This window comes from Emys orbicularis, chromosome 1 (assembly GCF_028017835.1).
Source record: "Emys orbicularis isolate rEmyOrb1 chromosome 1, rEmyOrb1.hap1, whole genome shotgun sequence".
NCBI classification, from domain to species: domain Eukaryota; kingdom Metazoa; phylum Chordata; order Testudines; family Emydidae; genus Emys; species Emys orbicularis.
The window spans coordinates 313513790-313531390 of NC_088683.1; the positions used below are offsets into that span (position 1 = coordinate 313513790).

A 17601-nucleotide genomic window follows, 5' to 3' on the forward strand; every position below is an offset into this window, starting at 1 on the left:
TTACAAATGTAGATTTTTTTTTGTTACATAACTGCACTCAGAAAGCAAAACAATGTAAAACTTTAGAGCCTACAAGTCCACTCAGTCCTACTTCTTGTTCAGCCAATCGCTAAGACAAACAAGTTTGTTTACATTTACGGGACAAAATGCTGCCCGCTTCTTATTTACAATGTCACCTGAAAGTGAGAACAGGAATTTTAGTGCAGCTATTTTTTGTACGTAATTCTACATTTGTAAGTTCAACTTTTATGATAAACAGATTGTACTACAGTACTTGTATTAGGTCAGGGATCGGCAACCTTTGGCACGTGGCCCGCCAGGATAAGCCCCCTGGCGGGCCAGGCCGGTTTGTTTACCTGCCGTGTCCGCAGATTCGGCCGATCGCGGCTCCCACTGGCCGCGGTTTGCCGTTCCAGGCCAATGGGGGCTGCGAGAAGCTGCAGCCAGCACATCTCTCGGCCTGCACCGCTTCCCGCAGCCCCCATTGGCCTGGAACGGTGAACCGCGGCCAGTGGGAGCCATGATCGGCCAAATCTGCGGACGCGGCAGGTAAACAAACCGGCCCGGCCCGCCAGGGGGCTTACCCTGGCGAGCCGCATGCCGAAGGTTGCCGATCCCTGTATTAGGTGAACTGAACAATACTATTTCTTACTGTGCAAATATTTGTAATAAAAATAATAATATAATATGAGCACTGTACAGTTTGTATTCTGTCTGGTAATTGAAATCAATATAATTGAAAATGTAGAAAACATCCACAAATATTTAAATAAATGGTATTCTATTCTTTAACTGTGCGACTCATTGCGATTCATCTTTTTAATTGTGCGATTCATCACGATTAATTTTTGTAATCGCTTGACAGCCCTATTTCTGCTTAATGCTTTATCCAATCACCATCAAATTTCCCCCTCCAAAAATCTTCCTCTGGCAGATGATCACACGTGCAATATCAAGTGGAATATTTTCATTATAACAAAGGGAGGAGGAGGAGGAGGAGGAGGATTATAATGGAAACCTAGTTACAACTTAAATGATGGAGCTGCTATCATATCTTCAGACTACTAAAGCAAATGTGTTTTTAACATAGCTACAACGTACCTCTTCTTGCACAGTATCTTCCTCAGGAACACATGCATCTAAATTAATTTCAAATTTTACTCCTCCCTAAAAAAAAGAAGTTCACATACTTCATTAAAGTAGCTCATTAAAATCTATGCAGCTTAAAAGGGGCACTACAAACTCAAAAATTACTTTTCTATGAAAACTGTTTATCTCTTGTTATTACAAGTGACAACTAAGATAACTACACCTGAATAGATTAGAAAAAAAATATTTCCCTGTTTGTTCACTTTGTTTATTTGACAGCAATTTCTGTATAGTCAGTTTCAGTATGGTTAGTTTCCCGTGTTTGTGTCTTTCACACAGCAACAGGGAAATGGGAAAAAAGTTTTCAAAATTGAAAAATGCAGCAGCAAAGATTAGCATGTGGTTTCAGGGAAGTAGTAGTACTTAAAACTATTTTAAAAACACTTACTGAAATTGACAATGTCCCTATAAACATAAGCGGGATAACAATCTTTTAGATAGTCATTATATGATAATTATTGTATGACAAGAGGCAAATGATTGTATGACAAGACTAGACAAGACGGCAATGTCCGAGAATTAAAGAAAAGCCCTATTAAATAACCGTCTAGTGCCCCCCTTTGCCATGCACATGATTGGTCTCTATTGTAGGTTCTCAAGAATACTGTCCAGTCCAAATTTTGAATACTTGCAGTGCCTGGTCTACAATAACTTCCCTTAGAAGCCTTATTCCAATGCCTAATTGAGAGTATTGTTAGAAAAATTTCCTGACGTCTCATGTAAATTTTCATTTAACATTTTCATCTGCTTCTATCATTTAAACAACAGTAGAGAGATACAGTAAAACCTCAAAAATACAAACACCAGAGTTATGGACTGACCGGTCAACCAGACACCATGTGAAACCAGAAGTAACCAATCAGGCAGCAGCAGAGACCAAAAAAAGAAAAAGCAAGTACTGTACTGTGCCCTTATTGCATCTTAGAGGTAGGCCTAGGCACATCTGGGCTGCCTGCCCCTGCCCCCGCCCCCCCCCGCCACACCCTCACTCCCAGGGCAGCCACTTACAGCAAGACACTGGGGCTGCCAGCCCAAGGCAGCCAGAGCCAGCAGAGCAGGAGCAGCACTGGGGTCTGTGCAGCTTACACACACAACACACACACTCTCTAGGCTGGGAGGGGGACATACTGTTTTCACACCCACCCCTGCAGAGAGGGGGACAAGCTTGCAAACTCATGTGGGGCTGAGTTGGGAGCTCATCTGCTGCTGAATCCTAGCCTGGAGTGTCAGCTGCTGGATCTGGAGCCCGAACTGGGCTTTGTTCAGAGTTATGAACATTTCCGAGTTACAGACAACCTCCATTCCAAGGTGTCCGTAACTCTGAGGTTCTACTGTAAGAGGTAATGACTTACAAAGGAAATGTTAATGGATTAACAGCCAGACCTAACTTGGACTGAACCTGAATTCAATTGGAGTATTTTTATACAGTACTAGTATCAGAGGGGTAGCTGTGTTAGTCTGAATCTGTAAAAAGCAACTGAGGGTCCTGTGGCACCTTTAAGACTAACAGAAGTATTGGGAGCATAAGCTTTCGTGGGTAAGAACCTCACTTCTTGCATCTGAAGAAGTGAGGTTCTTACCCACGAAAGCTTATGCTCCCAATACTTCTGTTAGTCTTAAAGGTGCCACAGGACCCTCTGTTGCTTTATACAGTACTAGTGTGCCTTGATAAAAAAATAAGAGGAGCTATGATAACTGTGTAGAGTATCTAAAATGTAGCTGTATCGGTCCCAGGATATTAGAGAGACAAGATAGGTATGGTAGTATCTTTAATTGGACCAACTTCTCTTGGTGAGAGAGACATGCTGTCTAGCCACATAGAGCTCTTCTTCAGGTTGTCTCTCTCACCAAGAGAAGTTGGTCCAATTAAAGATATTACCTCACCCACCTTGTCGCTAGAGTATCTAATGGGAGTCACTATCAAGTTGGGGGCAGGGCTGTGTTACCATGCTACTTTCCTTGATGACCCTTTGCTCCCACAGAAACTCTTCTCCAGCAATCCATAAAGTAGCACTCGTGTTGACTTGTACGCAACCTGCTTTCTAGAGCTAGTGGGACCATCTGAGACAAATAAAGGAAAGCTATAAAGGAGAAGAAAATAGGGCAATGATCTCAGTTACCTTTGTTTTATGTTTCTTTTCCAGGACTCTTCTCTCTTGCCAGTTCTGTAGTCTGATATGTTTTAAGTTTTCTTCAATATCCTTGAAGAAAAAAATAAAATGCTCATAAAGTTCAAAAAGTACAATTATACATCCACTCCTCAGAACCAGAGTATGTATAGACTATGTATAAAGTGTATGGTTTATGGTGTACATATATTAATTGCTCTGTATGAGTATTCTCCTGATTGCTTCACTGCTAATTGGAATGGAACAGCAAATATCTGCCAATATTAGCTGACTTGGCAAAAAAAAAAAAATGTTAGGAAACTTTTCAAAAAGTGCAAACCTCTGATTTTTCAAACTCCCATATTTAAAGAATACTTTGTCAGATTACCCCCAACAAACCAAACCCCTGCTCTGACACAGGACCAGTATAATAAGTTTCAGATTCATCTAGTTCTACTTTGAGAGTCAGTGAAAAATCAAGTTTAGAATGGAAATCTGGTTACAACCTTAACTGTGGAAAAACTAATTGCCCTCCATAGTATCTTGTCTGATGATGGCACTTAAAATGTTATTTAATTATACCACTTCATTTTCCTACATCCAATGCCACAACATAGCTCTGTATTAGCTACCTGTCAAATAAACAGAGAAAATTAGGTATCAGAGGGGTAGCCGTGTTAGTCTGAATCTGTAAAAAGCGAAAGAGAGTCCTGTGGCACCTTATAGACTAACAGACTTATTGGAGCATAAGCTTTCGTGGGCGAATACCCACTTCGTCAGATGCAAGAGAAAATTAGCATCTCCTAAGGGGTCAGGTGCGTCACCATCTCCCTAATAAAATATCCAAACAATTTTCAGACTTTAATTAACATGTGAAGCATAAGAAAACTTTCTCAAATACGTGGAGGAAGTCCATGAACACAGCTGAAGTCAAGCAGGTGCTTAGCCCACAGATGCACTGCGCCATCTATTAGATGTTAGGAGAAAGGGTTTCTGTGCTGTTTTAATCCTGATTTCCCATAAACTGGCTGTGCCCTTGATTTAAATAGGCATTGAATCAGGTCCCAGATGCAAGTGGTTTCAATATACTCTGTTGTCTCTAATATAACGAAATAAACTACCTGGGGCCAAGTCAAGCTGGATATGAGTCGACAGTGTGCCCTTGTTGCCAAGAAGGCTAACGGCATTTGGGGCTGTATAAGTAGGGGCATTGCCAGCAGATCGAGGGACGTGATCATTCCCCAATATTCGACATTGGTGAGGCTTCATTTGGAGTACTGTGTCCAGTTTTGGGCCCCACACTACAAGAAGGATGTGGAAAAATTGGAAAGAGTCCAGCGGAGGGCAACAAAAATGATTAGGGGGCTGGAACACATGATTTATGAGGAGAGGCTGAGGGAACTGGGATTGTTTAGTCTGCAGAAGAGAAGAATAAGGGGGGATTTGATAGCTGCTTTCAACTACCTGAAAGGGAGTTCCAAAGAGGATGGATCTAGACTGTTCTCAGTGGTAGCAGATGACAGAACAAGGAGTAATGGTCTCAAGTTGCAGTGGGGGAGGTTTAGGTTGGATATTAGGAAAAACTTTTCACTAGGAGGGTGGTGAAGCACTGGAATGGGTTACCTAGGGAGGTGGTGGAATCTCCTTCCTTAGAGGTTTTTAAGGTCAGGCTTGACAAAGCCCTGGCTGGGATGATTTAGTTGGGAATTGGTCCTGCTTTGAGCAGGGGGTTGGACTAGATGACATCCTGAGATCCCTTCCAACCCTGATATCCTATGATTCTATTATTAGAATTACATAGGACCCTGGCATCTTCCATTCCAAAATGTGCATGTCTATTTTTCACCAATTCCCCTGTCGCAACTCCCTGATAACCATCCTATAAAAAGAAATAGTCAAACCCCCAAAACAGTCAGACCAAATCCTCTCCCCAGCCCAAGTAACTGGGCTAGCTGGCTGCTGCAGAACTCTCTGGGGTCTGGAAAAGCTAGAATGGAGCCACTCTTCAGCTGCTAGTCCCCCCTAAGAACTGGAGTTGGTTTGCCAGCCCTTGGTGAGGAAGAAGTGGAGGATCTATGCTACAGGGGATCCTCTGGCCCTACGTCTCCTCCCAGCTTGTCCCCAAGTCTCTTCCTGGCCAAGAAGTCCCAATGGAATTTGGCTCTAACTCACTCCCTGTGCAGCCTCTGCAAGCCTTGCTCCTCCACAGCAAAACTGAACCTGCTTAGCTCTGCATGGAGCCATCCACACTCATGAAGATCTGCCCCTGTGAGTGGATTCCACTGCATGTCACTTTTAAAGCATGAAAAAAGGAACAGATTTCTTTAAATAAAGCAAAAGTACATCACAGTAAAAGTTGGGGAGAAACAAAATTGACCTGAACAAACCAGGTCCAAACGGGAGAAACTTCTCAGGCTAGACATAAAATGAACATAGGGACATAAAATCTCACATGCAGTAAAAAGTGACTATCAGATCTAAGTTATTTTTCATGTGTTCCTTATTTCCTTGACTATTACTTCTCAGAGTTCTCAGAGAAATAGACTAGAGGTGTGCAGGATCACATTGACTGACTGTACTTCAGTTACTTTGCGGTAATGTGTTCAAACTCTATTACAATGCTGGTACCTGGACTGGTTCTTCTCTTCTTCCAGGAGTATCTTTTGGATCGGGCTGGCCCCCAGCTTTCCCTTGTTTCACAAGATAGGTTTTGTCTTTTATTTGTGGATTCTCCTAAAGGATATATTTACAAAATGTTTCTTTCTGTTACTGGGTAAATTGGATATTGACTTTAAATGATCACTTCTGGAACTGAGTAGGGGGGAGTTGTTACCTGGAATGCCCCTGCTTTGAATCTAAGTTCTTTCACATCACTGTGGTACTGTTGCCGAATTTTCTGTAATTGTTTCAGGTATTCCTGTTAAACAACACCAAGTTTAGAATATTGTGCATGCAGTTTCCCTTAGAAATAACACTGGTTAAGAAAAAATAATACATGGACATCCAAATTATGTGTGTAATTATATACAGTAACATTGATTCTACCTTAATACACCTCTACCCTGATATAACGCTGTCCTCGGGAGCCAAAAAATCTTACCGCGTTATAGGTGAAACCGCGTTATATTGAACTTGCTTTGATCCGCCGGAGCGCACAGCCCCGCCCCCCCCCCGGAGCGCTGCTTTACTGCGTTATATCCGAATTCGTGTTATATCGGGTCGCGTTATATCGGGGTAGAGATGTATTTTAGTGTAGTTTTTGTGTGTAATAGATACATACTTTTGTTTTAACAAATAAGTTTATAATAAACTAAATACATTAGCATGTAATTTTTGTGTATCCATATGAGAAGTAAGTATTATTACTGTTTTATCAATCATACAAAAGCATCACAGAATCAAGTACAGTTTATATAAAAAATACAAGTAACCTCCATGGATAACAATATATCGCGTAAATAGCATTTCTAAATGTGGTAGTGAAGGGTGAAACTGGGAACAAAAACTAAGAGAATAATACATCTTTTGGTTTTTAAACATGGGGACTCATTCTCCTCTCACGCTGTTTTTACAACAATGTAATTCTACTGACTTCAAAGGAAGTGAGATCAGAATCAGCACTGTGCTTTTTCACATGGCTACTCAAATCAGCTTCTTGTACCAGGACCTTACCAGGTGGTGGCAGTACTACATAACCTGCATATGAATCCAGCTAAATACAGTACTCTACTTGTGGACAGGGGAAAGAGTATCATTTTTCACAAATGAAAAGTATAATTGCCAATTAATATAATAAAATGGCTCTGACCAACTAAGATGAACATGTCTTTTACCTCTTCTTTTATTTCATTCCTTCTAGCCAGATCCCTCTGATGGTCTTTGAGCTGCTCTTCCATCACTTCCTGCTGCTGGATCTGGTTGTGACGTGGGTCAGCAGAGGATGGTCGCAGTCCCTGTTGATATACAAAAGATCATTTCCAAAGCAAAGGAATTTCCATTTAGAGATTGTCTCTTCTGAGTTCCCCGCCCCCCGCCCTCCACGCCCCAATCAAAAGTGCCATAAGTACAGTACATATTTCAGGGAGAAATAGTTATAATGGTATTTCGCATTAGGAGGTTTTTCTTACAATAAAAAGTAAAACCTTGAGAAGAAAATTGCGGAGTAAATCGATTAAAACATTACAGCAGAGTTCCCTGTTTGTCAGTGCTATATTTTGCTGTGAGAAAGACACAAGTTCATTTTCTGGGCTTTCACTCATTTCCACTTTAGTGATTGTATTCTATAATTCAATTTATACTTACCAACTGCTTTTCCACTTTCATCTTGTACTGCTGGGCTTCGAGCCGTCTTTGAAGATACTCTGCAGGCCTGACAGAACACAATGACATTCAACTATGGTATTTTTGTTTACAACTTTCAGCAAATTATACTAACATGGAAGCTCCCTATATATACACACCCAGAAATCTGTTTACCAGAAGTTACTTTCTGAATTCTACCTATACTGTGCTAAATGTATAAAGAATGTACTATTGAGTAACCATATATTCACTTGACCTCTGTCCCTTGCCCTCTCCACTCCATCAATTATACCAGTCTTCAGAAGTTTGAGAAATAGTATATGAACATGTTATTAAAAACAATACTGTTTTGTAATGCATTCACACAAGAACCAAGAGTTAAAGTTGCATGTTCAATCCTAAATGTTGCATTTTCTAACTTCTGTGTGCCTGTAACACCCTCACTTTGTATTAGCAGGGGTTTTTCATAGAATTTCTTTTTCTCTTTTTTTAGTTGCAAAACAATCAGCAGTCACTTGTAAGTTCCTTGGTCCTCAGTTATTTGGCATCATGCCTTCTGAATGCTACTGTCATTCAAAGAACCAAACTCAACTTAGTTTGTCCTTAACATCCTGAATTTAGCCATCCTTAAGCCAGGTATCCTAAATTCAGTCATCCTTAACTGAGATATCCCCAACCCTGCCTTCCTTGACCAAAACCTTATGACCCAGCCTACCTTAACTGAAGCTTCCCAAACAAGTCACCATTTAAATCTGGCATCCCTGAATCCTTAACCTGGTCTGCCTTATGCAATGCTTCTTGAACCCATCCATTTGTGACTAATGGACAGGCAGCCTCAGAAATAGGAGAACGCTTCCAATTGTGGCGCCTGAATGAGGAAGGCTGTGAAGTTTATAAACTTACAGGAGAAAGGAACCTTTCTACGGAAGCTATAGTATAAGTCTGCAGGAGGAAATCTCTCTGTGGCCTACCCTAGCCCTAATCTCCAGGCTGGAGAACCGTATTGGTCCTGCTGTGTTTAGAGCCTTCTGAGCATTTGAGGTTGGGGTGGCAGGAGAGAGGGGAAGAACAGCCTTTGGCTCTTAAAAACCACATGTCCAGATCAGGGTAGTTTTATTTCTCCCACAATATTTGGACTGGGAGCTGCATGGAGATCTAGGACAAGTTTCTACAATGAACAGTTTCAAATGTCATGAAAATACATTCAGAAGTGAATCTTTAGGTTGAATTGGGTAGATAGAAATGGGCATTTCATTTTTTCTTGTTGAATCATATGTAATACAAGAACCACATCAAAACCTGAGCAGGAAAGGAATCACACGGAATGAGTGACTCTGCTTCTACAGCTCAACATTGCTACATGATCAAAAAATTTGAGGAGTCAAGATATTGGTGATTCTTCAGTAATTAAATTGAGGGAAAGGCTTACCACTCAGGTGAGGGTGGTGCAACTTGTCCTTTCTGTTTATAATACTCCTCGACTCTTTGGTTGATGTGAGAAAGGTCATCTTGTACATAAAGTCTCTTCTGCAAGTTGTCAAGTTTATCATAGTAATGACCATAATGTCCATGTACTCTGGCAGCTTCTGGCCTTTCTGCCATCTTAAATCTGGAGCGCCAATGCTGAAAATACATATAACAGGACGAAATTTCAAAGGTAATGAATGATCATTCTTAACCAAGACATGATAAGCTGGATGCTAGTTTTTATCCTCTGCACTTGTCACATTTTTAAGGCAAGTTCCATTCCCACTCCCCATTCTCAGTTAGGTGATAATACTAAGGCCTGGTCCACACTAACCCCCCACTTCGAACTAAGGTACGCAACTTCAGCTACAGTCGAAGTACCTTAGTTCGAACTTACCGCGGGTCCAGACGCAGCAGGCAGGCTCCCCCGTCGATGCCGTGTACTCCTCTCGCCGAGCTGGAGTACCGGTGTCGACGGCGAGCACTTCCGGGATCGATCCGGGATCGATTTATCGCGTCTAGACAAGACGCGATAAATCGATCCCAGAAGATCGATTGCTTACCGCCGGACCCGGAGGTAAGTATAGACCTACCCTAACTGTCTACACTATACCCAGGACAACTTCCCCATACCTTTTCACACCTCATCTAGAAGCTTACTGGCTTCCAGAGGCACATTTTTCTTACTGCAGTCCTTTCCTGTCTACCCATTCTTCAACTCTCCTCATTAAGGGGCTCTCCTCATTGTGAGTCAGCCAACAGTTCTTTGTGCCTATAAACTAGATACATTAGAGCCATTGTAATAAATTTTATTCACATTGCTCTGAAGCCCTGAATGAATTCCAGGGATGACTTATTATGACACATTTTATTATGAAAGTTGGATATGAGGCAGCTCTATCTACACCTTTAACTACATTTCAGGAGTTACCCAGGAGCAAGGTGGAACAAAAGGTTTAATTTTTCAGATATATACAATTTTGATAGAAAAAGATGCTGATAAGAAAACAACCCAGATGAAAAGAGGGAGAGGGATTTGGACAAAGAAATTGAGAAAGGGGATATACATCTTCAATTTGTATAGCTCAAAGACTTTAAAAAATATATAAATTACTGTATAAATGGCATATGACTCCAGTTTAGATCCATCATATTTTTGCTAATAGGGAGGCGGCAGGGAAAGGGAAACATATTTGCACTTGTAGTGCTTTTGTCCAGGAATTAGACAGTTTTGGGAAAAAATTATTTAAAAAGATTAATCTCATGACAAAACATCAGCTTCCTAGAGATCCCTTGACAGGCTTACTTAATGCTCTGGTAAAGGAGCTTCATTGTAAACAATGCATTTTTTTATTATTATTATTAGCAGTTAGACTTTGTATTGAACTTTATTGGAAAAATGTGACACACATCCCCTTCTTCTATGGAATTGTGGAATGGTAAAATATGGATTGTTCTTGTAGCGGAAAAACACAAGTACGTACACAAGAGAAGTGCCAGAAAGAGGATAGGTACTGTACTTAGAAATTGGTCACTTTTTCTAGCGTACTCAGAAGAGGAGGGCTCCTCAACTGGCAAGCCAGACTATTTAGCCAGGTTGTTTGAGTGTTACTAATTCAGGATCAGGTTAATAATGTATTATATAGTTACATAATATGTTAACATTATATTTAGGGCCCTACCAATTTCACAGTCATAGGATTTTAAAAATCGTAAGTTTCATGATTTCAGCTATTTAAATCTGAAAATTCACGGTGTTGTAATTGTAGGGGTCCTGACCCAAAAAGGAGTTGTGGGGGGATCGCAAAGGTTATTGGGGGGGGGGCCCTGCGGTAATGCTACCCTTACTTCTGCACTGCTGCTAGCGGCGGCGCTGCCTTCAGAGCTGGGCAGTTGGAGAGCGGCAGCTGCTGGCTGGAAGCCCAGCTCTGAAGGCAGAGCTGCCACCAACAGCAGTGCAGAAGTAAGGATGGCATGGTATGCTATTGCCACCCTTACTTCTGTGCTGCCGCCTGTAGAGCTGGTCCCTCAGTCAGCAGCCACCACTCTCCAGCCACCCAGCTCTGAAGGCAGTGGAGAAGTAAGGGTGGCCATACTGCATCCCCCCTTAAATAACATTGCAACCCCCCTGCAACTCCCTTTTGGTTCAGAACCTCCAATTTGATAAACACTGATCTCCCCTATTAAATCTGTATAGTATAGGGTAAAAGCACACAGAAGACCAGATTTCACAGTGGGAGACCAGATTTCAGGGTCCGTGACGCGTTTTTCATTACCATGAATTTGGTAGGTAATCTTATTGTATTATAACTTTATATATTGTATTATATTGTAACTTTGCCTAAATAAGAAAAACACTGTGCTCCAAATTCTGCTCTCAGTTATGTCAGTGCAAACCTGGAGCAACTTCGCTATGTCCATTGAATTGCTCTGGATTTACACCAGTATAACTGAGAGCAGAATTAAGCTTTATATCCTTCAAATGGGAACAGACTCAGTTTGATTGCCTCCATTGCCAAATACTTTGAAATGCACTCCTGCCAATAATCCAAAACAGTCTTTAAAAAGGAGATTTCTTCCATCTCAACCTGACTACATTTCAGAAAGGAGTAAAGCTCTGTAAGTCTTGTAGGACCAGTACCTGGACAATAGGCTGCTGGACTCTTGAAGGAGGTTTCCATTCATTACTATGTAATAATTCCTGTTTCTTGACAGGTGCCACCATCCTGGATCTTGGAGGACGATGGTCCTGGACTCTCACTTTTTGAAGTTTAGGAACTTATTTAACAATAAAAAATATAATTGTAATGGTAATTATTCCTATTGTTCTTATTACATAATAATTATAAACTGTAATAAAGTGCATATGTTTAATACACACTGAACAGTCTAATAAATATCCCTTTGGCCTTGTCTACACTACAAAGTTTTGTCGACAAAACAGTGAATGTGTACATTGCGATGCAACTTTTGGCAGCAAAAATGCCCTGTTTTGGTGACAAAATAAAACCACCCCAAGAGACATAAGGCTCAAAATTTTTGTCGACAAAGTGCCAGTGTAGACACCACACTTGATTTTATCGCTTTATTTGGCCTCCAGGAGATGTCCCACAATGCAGTTTGAACTCCATTGCCCTGTAGCCAGGTAAACAACCATCCACCCCTCCCCCTTAGAAGCCCCGGGAATTTTTGAAATTCCATTTCCTGTTTGCTCGGCATGGAGAGGTCTCATCACATCTTCTCAGGTGACCATGGCAGGTTATCGCAACAAACACTCTCCTGCTTGGACCACTGCGGAGCTGCTGGATCTTATACTTAGTCCTGCCATGAGTGCAGGAGACTAGACTAGATGACCTCTCAAAGTCCCTTCCAGTCCTATGATTCTATGATCTTCTCAGTATATGGGGAGAGGAGGCAGTGCAGTCCCAGCTGCGCTTGAGCCATAAGAATTTGGATACCTACAGGCAGATTGCTCGAGGCTTGAGCGAAAAGGGCTATGATTGGGACACGCTGCAGTGCAGAGTGAAGATAAAGGAGCTGGGGCAGGCATACCATAAGGCAAGGGAGGCAAACTGTCACTCCAGTGCTGTACCTAAGACCTGCTGGTTCTATTAAGGAGCTGGATGCTATCCTCAGTGGCGACCCCACCTACGCCACCAAGAGCCCCTTGGACACTGTGGTGGGCCTGGAGGCAGTGGAAAGAGGACCTAACCCGGAGGATGAAGTCATTGATAAAGAGGTGGTTAGATGACGATGTGCAGCTCCCGGCAGGGTCGCCTGGTGGGGGCAGGCAGCCAGGAACTGTTCACCACTCTAGAGGTGTCCAGCCATTCTCAGCAGTTGCTCTCCAGTGAGCAAGAAGCAGGAGAGGAGACGGTTGGTAAGTGGCTGTGGTTTGTGTAGTGTGGAGGTATAGAAATGTGGGAGGTTGGCTGTGTTTCTGTGTGCTGGACATTTCCCTGTGTAGCTAATCAGTACGGTGGAACAAGGTGTTGATCCATGCTGAGATCTCACAGGAATCCTCCAGAGAGATCTCCAGGAAAGTTTGTTTCCTGGAGGTACTTGGTAATCCTCTGCCTAAGGTTCCTTGGCAGAGCTGCTTTGTTCCTTCCCCCATTGTAGGAAACTTTCCAGCGCCACTTGGCAATCACTTGTGCAAGGACCAACGCAGCACACAGGCGAGTAGCATAGGGACCAGGGCAGAAGCCACAAGCATGGAGTAGATGTACCCTCATTTCCCTGCTTACCCTTAGCAGTGAGATGTCTGCTACAATGACCCCCACCTGTGGAAAAGTGTGGGAGAATTTTAGATTTTTTTCCTAGTCGGCTGCACCATAACCCTTGCAGAGTGAGTGCTCTTTTCCCCACGTAGAGCACCACCCCCCAGCCAACACTCACAATGCTCTGGGTGTTCACAGAGATGTGTGCTTGCCAAGAGTCAGTGAGAAAGTGATTGTTATGTTACAAAAGGTGTATTTAACTGAAATATTTCAATGTTGTGCATGAATTTAACAATCATGCTTCTGTGCATTGTTCCTTCTGCTTTAGCAGATGTGGCCTTCAGGAACACCCCACACACACTGGCTGAGCGCCTCCGCCAGATAAGTGCTCAAGACGGAGCAAAGAAGACATGTTCTGGGAGGTACTGCAGTGCTCCAATGCAGAGAAAAGAGAACGCAAGGAGTGGAGGGAAGCCGAAAGGCAGGACAGAAAAGAGAATCAGGAATTTGTTAAGGATGCAACTGAGCGGATGATTAAAGTCATGGAGGAGCAAACACAGATACTGAAGTCCTTAATAATGCTGCAGATTAAGCAGATCCATGCTCGCCCTCCCCTGCAGCACATTCAGAGCTCTTTTCCATGCCCCCCCACCTCCGCCCGCAGAAGTTCTTTCCGCTTTCCGTGACTTCTCAGTTTCCCTTTCACTCCACCCCCTTGGACAACTTTCATAATTATAGCTGGACCTACACATAGCTCTGAAAGTCTGCCCTTCCCTGGTACCTCCTTTCCCACCAAGCATCTTTGTGTGTGTGTGTGTGTGTGTGTGTGTGTGTGTGTGTGTGTGTGTGTGTGTGTGTGTGTGTGTGTGTGTGTGTGTGTGTGTGTGTGTGTGTGTGTGTGTTGTTTCTTGTGAAATAAAAGAAAAGTTTTTGAAAAGAAAAGGTAACTCATCTTTATTTGTTTTCTACAAACTGAGATAGCAGGCACTACCAATACATGCACAGGCAGTTTAATCATTTGCTTACTGGAATGTGAGGCCCCAAATGTCACCATTGCTTCCTAGGAAAATTACGTGTAATGTAACATTGCAGCACCAATCACAGAGATATACGTTACTGGTTCTCATTTTCAAAAAGTGTTGCCTCAAAACCTCCCTGATTCGAACTTCCCCCCTCTGGGCTCCTCTGATAGCCCTGGTATCTGGCTGCTCAAAATCAGCAGCCAAGCAGTCTGCCTCAACACTCCACTCCTGAGTAAACCTTTCACCCTTAGCTTCACAAAGATTATGCAATGTACAACATGCGGCTATGACCATGGGAATATTATCCTCATTAAGGTCTAACCTGCCATAAAGGCATTGCCAGCGCATCTTTAATCTGCCAAAGGCACATTCCACGGTCATCCAGCACCTACTCAGCCTGTTGTTGACCCGCTCCTTACTGCTGTCCAGGTTTCCCTTGTATAGTTTCATGAGCTACGGCTGTAAGAGGTATGCCGGGTCTCCCAGGATCACTATGGGCATTTCAACATCCCTCACTGTAATCTTCTGGTCTGGAAAGAAAGTCCCCGCTTGTAGCTGTCTATACAGGCCCATGCTCCTGAAGATTTGCGCATCATGCACCTTCCTGGACCACCCCGCGTTGATGTCAGTGAAACGCCCACGGTGATCCACAAGCGCCTGCAACACCATGGAGAAGTACCCCTTCCTTCTGATGTACTCCATCCAATGTGGTCTGGTGCCATCTATCGCCCCTCCACAGTTAGGGAAACCTATTTCTGCAAAGCCGTCCACTATTTCACGCACATTTCCCAGAATTACGGTCCTTCGTAGCAGGAGGCGATTAATTGCCCTGCACACCTGCATTAACCAACGGTCGACTTCCTGACTCCAAATTGATTTACGACCGACTGATAGCAGTCTGGAGTCGCCAGCTTCCACACAGCAATTTCCACACGCTTCTCTACCGATAGGGCAGCTCTTATTCTGGTGTCCTTGCGCCGCAGTGCTGGAGCGAGCTCCGCACACAGTTAGGTGGCTTTCCTCATCCGAAAGTTCTGTAGCCACTACTATTCATCCCACACCTGCATGATACAATCCCACCATTCAGTGCTTGTTTCCCTAAGCCAAAAGTGACGGTCCGCCCTCTACAGCTGTTCTGTGAATGCCAAAAGCAATCTAAAGTTGCTCCTATCCATATCACACAGCATGTCAGGCAACTGGAAGCCTTCTTCAGTTAGGAACTTTGCGATTAACTGCACTGCCATCCACGATGTCTTAATGATAGTTATCCGAGCATAGGAAAGCAGTGCAGGATCCATCCCTTCTCACAAAGATTCCAAGGTTCACAGCAAAGAAGGGCCATTAAAAAATGACGTGAAATAAAGCCGGAAGCCCATGAATGCTGGGACAAAAAGCAATGTATTACAGGACATTGAGCCCGGTCCCAAGATGCACTGCGATCCACTCCACCTTCCCACAACACCTAGCGACAGAAGGTGTCGAGCTGGACTGTGGGATTGGTACCCACAGTGCATTGCTCACACTGTAAATGATAGTGTCCCAATTGTGTCCGACAGAGGGAGCGAGTGTGAACATGACTGACCGATTTCTATTATGCCGATTTTTGAGTGTTGACATCACTTTTGTCAACAAAACTTTGTAGTGTGGACCAGGCCTTTATATTCCACCTTAACTAGATTAATAATACTATACACCTCACCTCATGCCTTACATCCAAAGAGTCCAAAGCTTTTTGAAAGCATTAATTAATTAAGATTCAGAACACTCTTGTGAGGTAGGTATCCTTTCACTCATTTTACAGATAAGTAAACTGAAGCACAGAGAGATTTGTTCAAGGTTACACAGAGATTCAGTGCTAGACTCAAGAATAGAACGTAGTAGCTTTGAGGTCCAGGGCCAGATTTCAATGCAGTTAGCCCCCTAACCTGCTTAGGCACTTCTGTAAATCCCACTAGGTGCCTAGCTGCACCGGTAGATCCCCCAAATACCTTTGTAAATCTGGCCCTCAGTCATGTCCTCTAACCATCAGACAACACTTCACCATAGTTCTTCAGAACTGTAAGAAAAAAGAGCTGCAAAATGAGAAATTCAATTTATCCATGCCCCGGGTAAATGAGGAGGGCTGTAAGCCACTCCAATTTGAGTCTCACAGTCAGTGCCATTGCAAAGACCTCAACACTAATGAATAGAGGTGATGCCCTTGTGAGAAGGAAGTAGACTGTTAGTATAGTCCTAAGTTTCTCCTGAGTACAAACTGTCAACTGCAAAGAGTATCATGACTGGGGGATTTATTGCAGCTAGGACCCAAGCTTATGGATAAAATTTTCAAAAGTGCTTCTGTGACTTAGGAGCCAAGTCCCTTTTTTCAAAAATAACTTAGGCACCAAGGAGCATCAATCTAATTGAAAGTCAGTGATACGTATGCTCCTCAGTGCCTAAGTCCCATTGGAACATGGGACTTGGCTCCTAAGTCACTCTGGAACATCTGAAAATGTTACCCACAATTCCTAGAAGTTAAAAAACAAATGAAAAAGGAACCAACCATATCTATGTCTGCAAATTTGTTTTAACTAACTTCTGTTCTTCTATAAGCAACATTGTGGAGTTTTTGTGATACAGGGGAGTCGCATCTTACACGGGGGTTTGGTTCTGAAGTCAGCGCGTAAGGCAAAAATCGCGTATAGTCAAACGCTCATTGAGTGGAATGGCGGGCGGAATCGCCCGCACTACAGGTACAGTATTTAAATTGTTGTTTTTCTCTTCTTCTTTTTTTTTTTGCCGAGCGCGTATAGTTAAAATCGCGTAAGTTAAATGCGCCTATGATGTGACTCCACTGTATACTGAAGAATACAGAACACAGATCGGGTATGTATACCTGACTTACCAGTGGGTGTCAATTACAAATCCAACATTGTTGTCTTTCACATTTTGATCTAATTTATTATGTTATTTTGCAAAATGCTGTCAGCTGACAAAATAATACAATTACCTGTCATGTTACTATTGAGATGTCTATGACTTTCAGCTCTGATTTAAATTGTATTTGTGCCACAAGTACAAATGAGATTATTATTATTTATTTTTACAGCACATAAACGTGTGCTCAGTTCTTTGCACAATACATAGCAACACAATGACCCAGCCCAGATAAGCTTAAAATCTAATGATAGATGCAATGGATGAGTTGAGGAAGAACAAGGATTACAGCAATAAGTGTTTGTGTTCAGTTAGTTTAGGCACGTGCACTTAATAGTCCAAAGGTATGTTTGGTTTTTTAAATAATTATTATTATTGACTTTTCTTGTGGGTGGTGAGGAAGGGGTGCTCCTTAAA

The 17601-nt window shown here is 42.6% G+C and overlaps 1 protein-coding gene across 1 annotated transcript in view; it reads right to left on the reverse strand.

The window, feature by feature from the left end:
- NEK5 (NIMA related kinase 5) overlaps window positions 1–17601 on the reverse strand; it is a 47027-nt gene that overhangs the window by 7832 nt on the left and 21594 nt on the right. Inside the window, exons 10-17 of the mRNA XM_065423547.1 lie at window positions 11668–11804; window positions 8989–9182; window positions 7560–7626; window positions 7091–7210; window positions 6091–6174; window positions 5886–5990; window positions 3270–3350; window positions 1102–1167 (exon numbers count right to left, since the gene is read on the reverse strand). Coding sequence (XP_065279619.1) covers window positions 1102–1167; window positions 3270–3350; window positions 5886–5990; window positions 6091–6174; window positions 7091–7210; window positions 7560–7626; window positions 8989–9182; window positions 11668–11804 — 854 coding nt within the window. The remainder of the gene's footprint in view (window positions 1–1101; window positions 1168–3269; window positions 3351–5885; window positions 5991–6090; window positions 6175–7090; window positions 7211–7559; window positions 7627–8988; window positions 9183–11667; window positions 11805–17601) is intronic.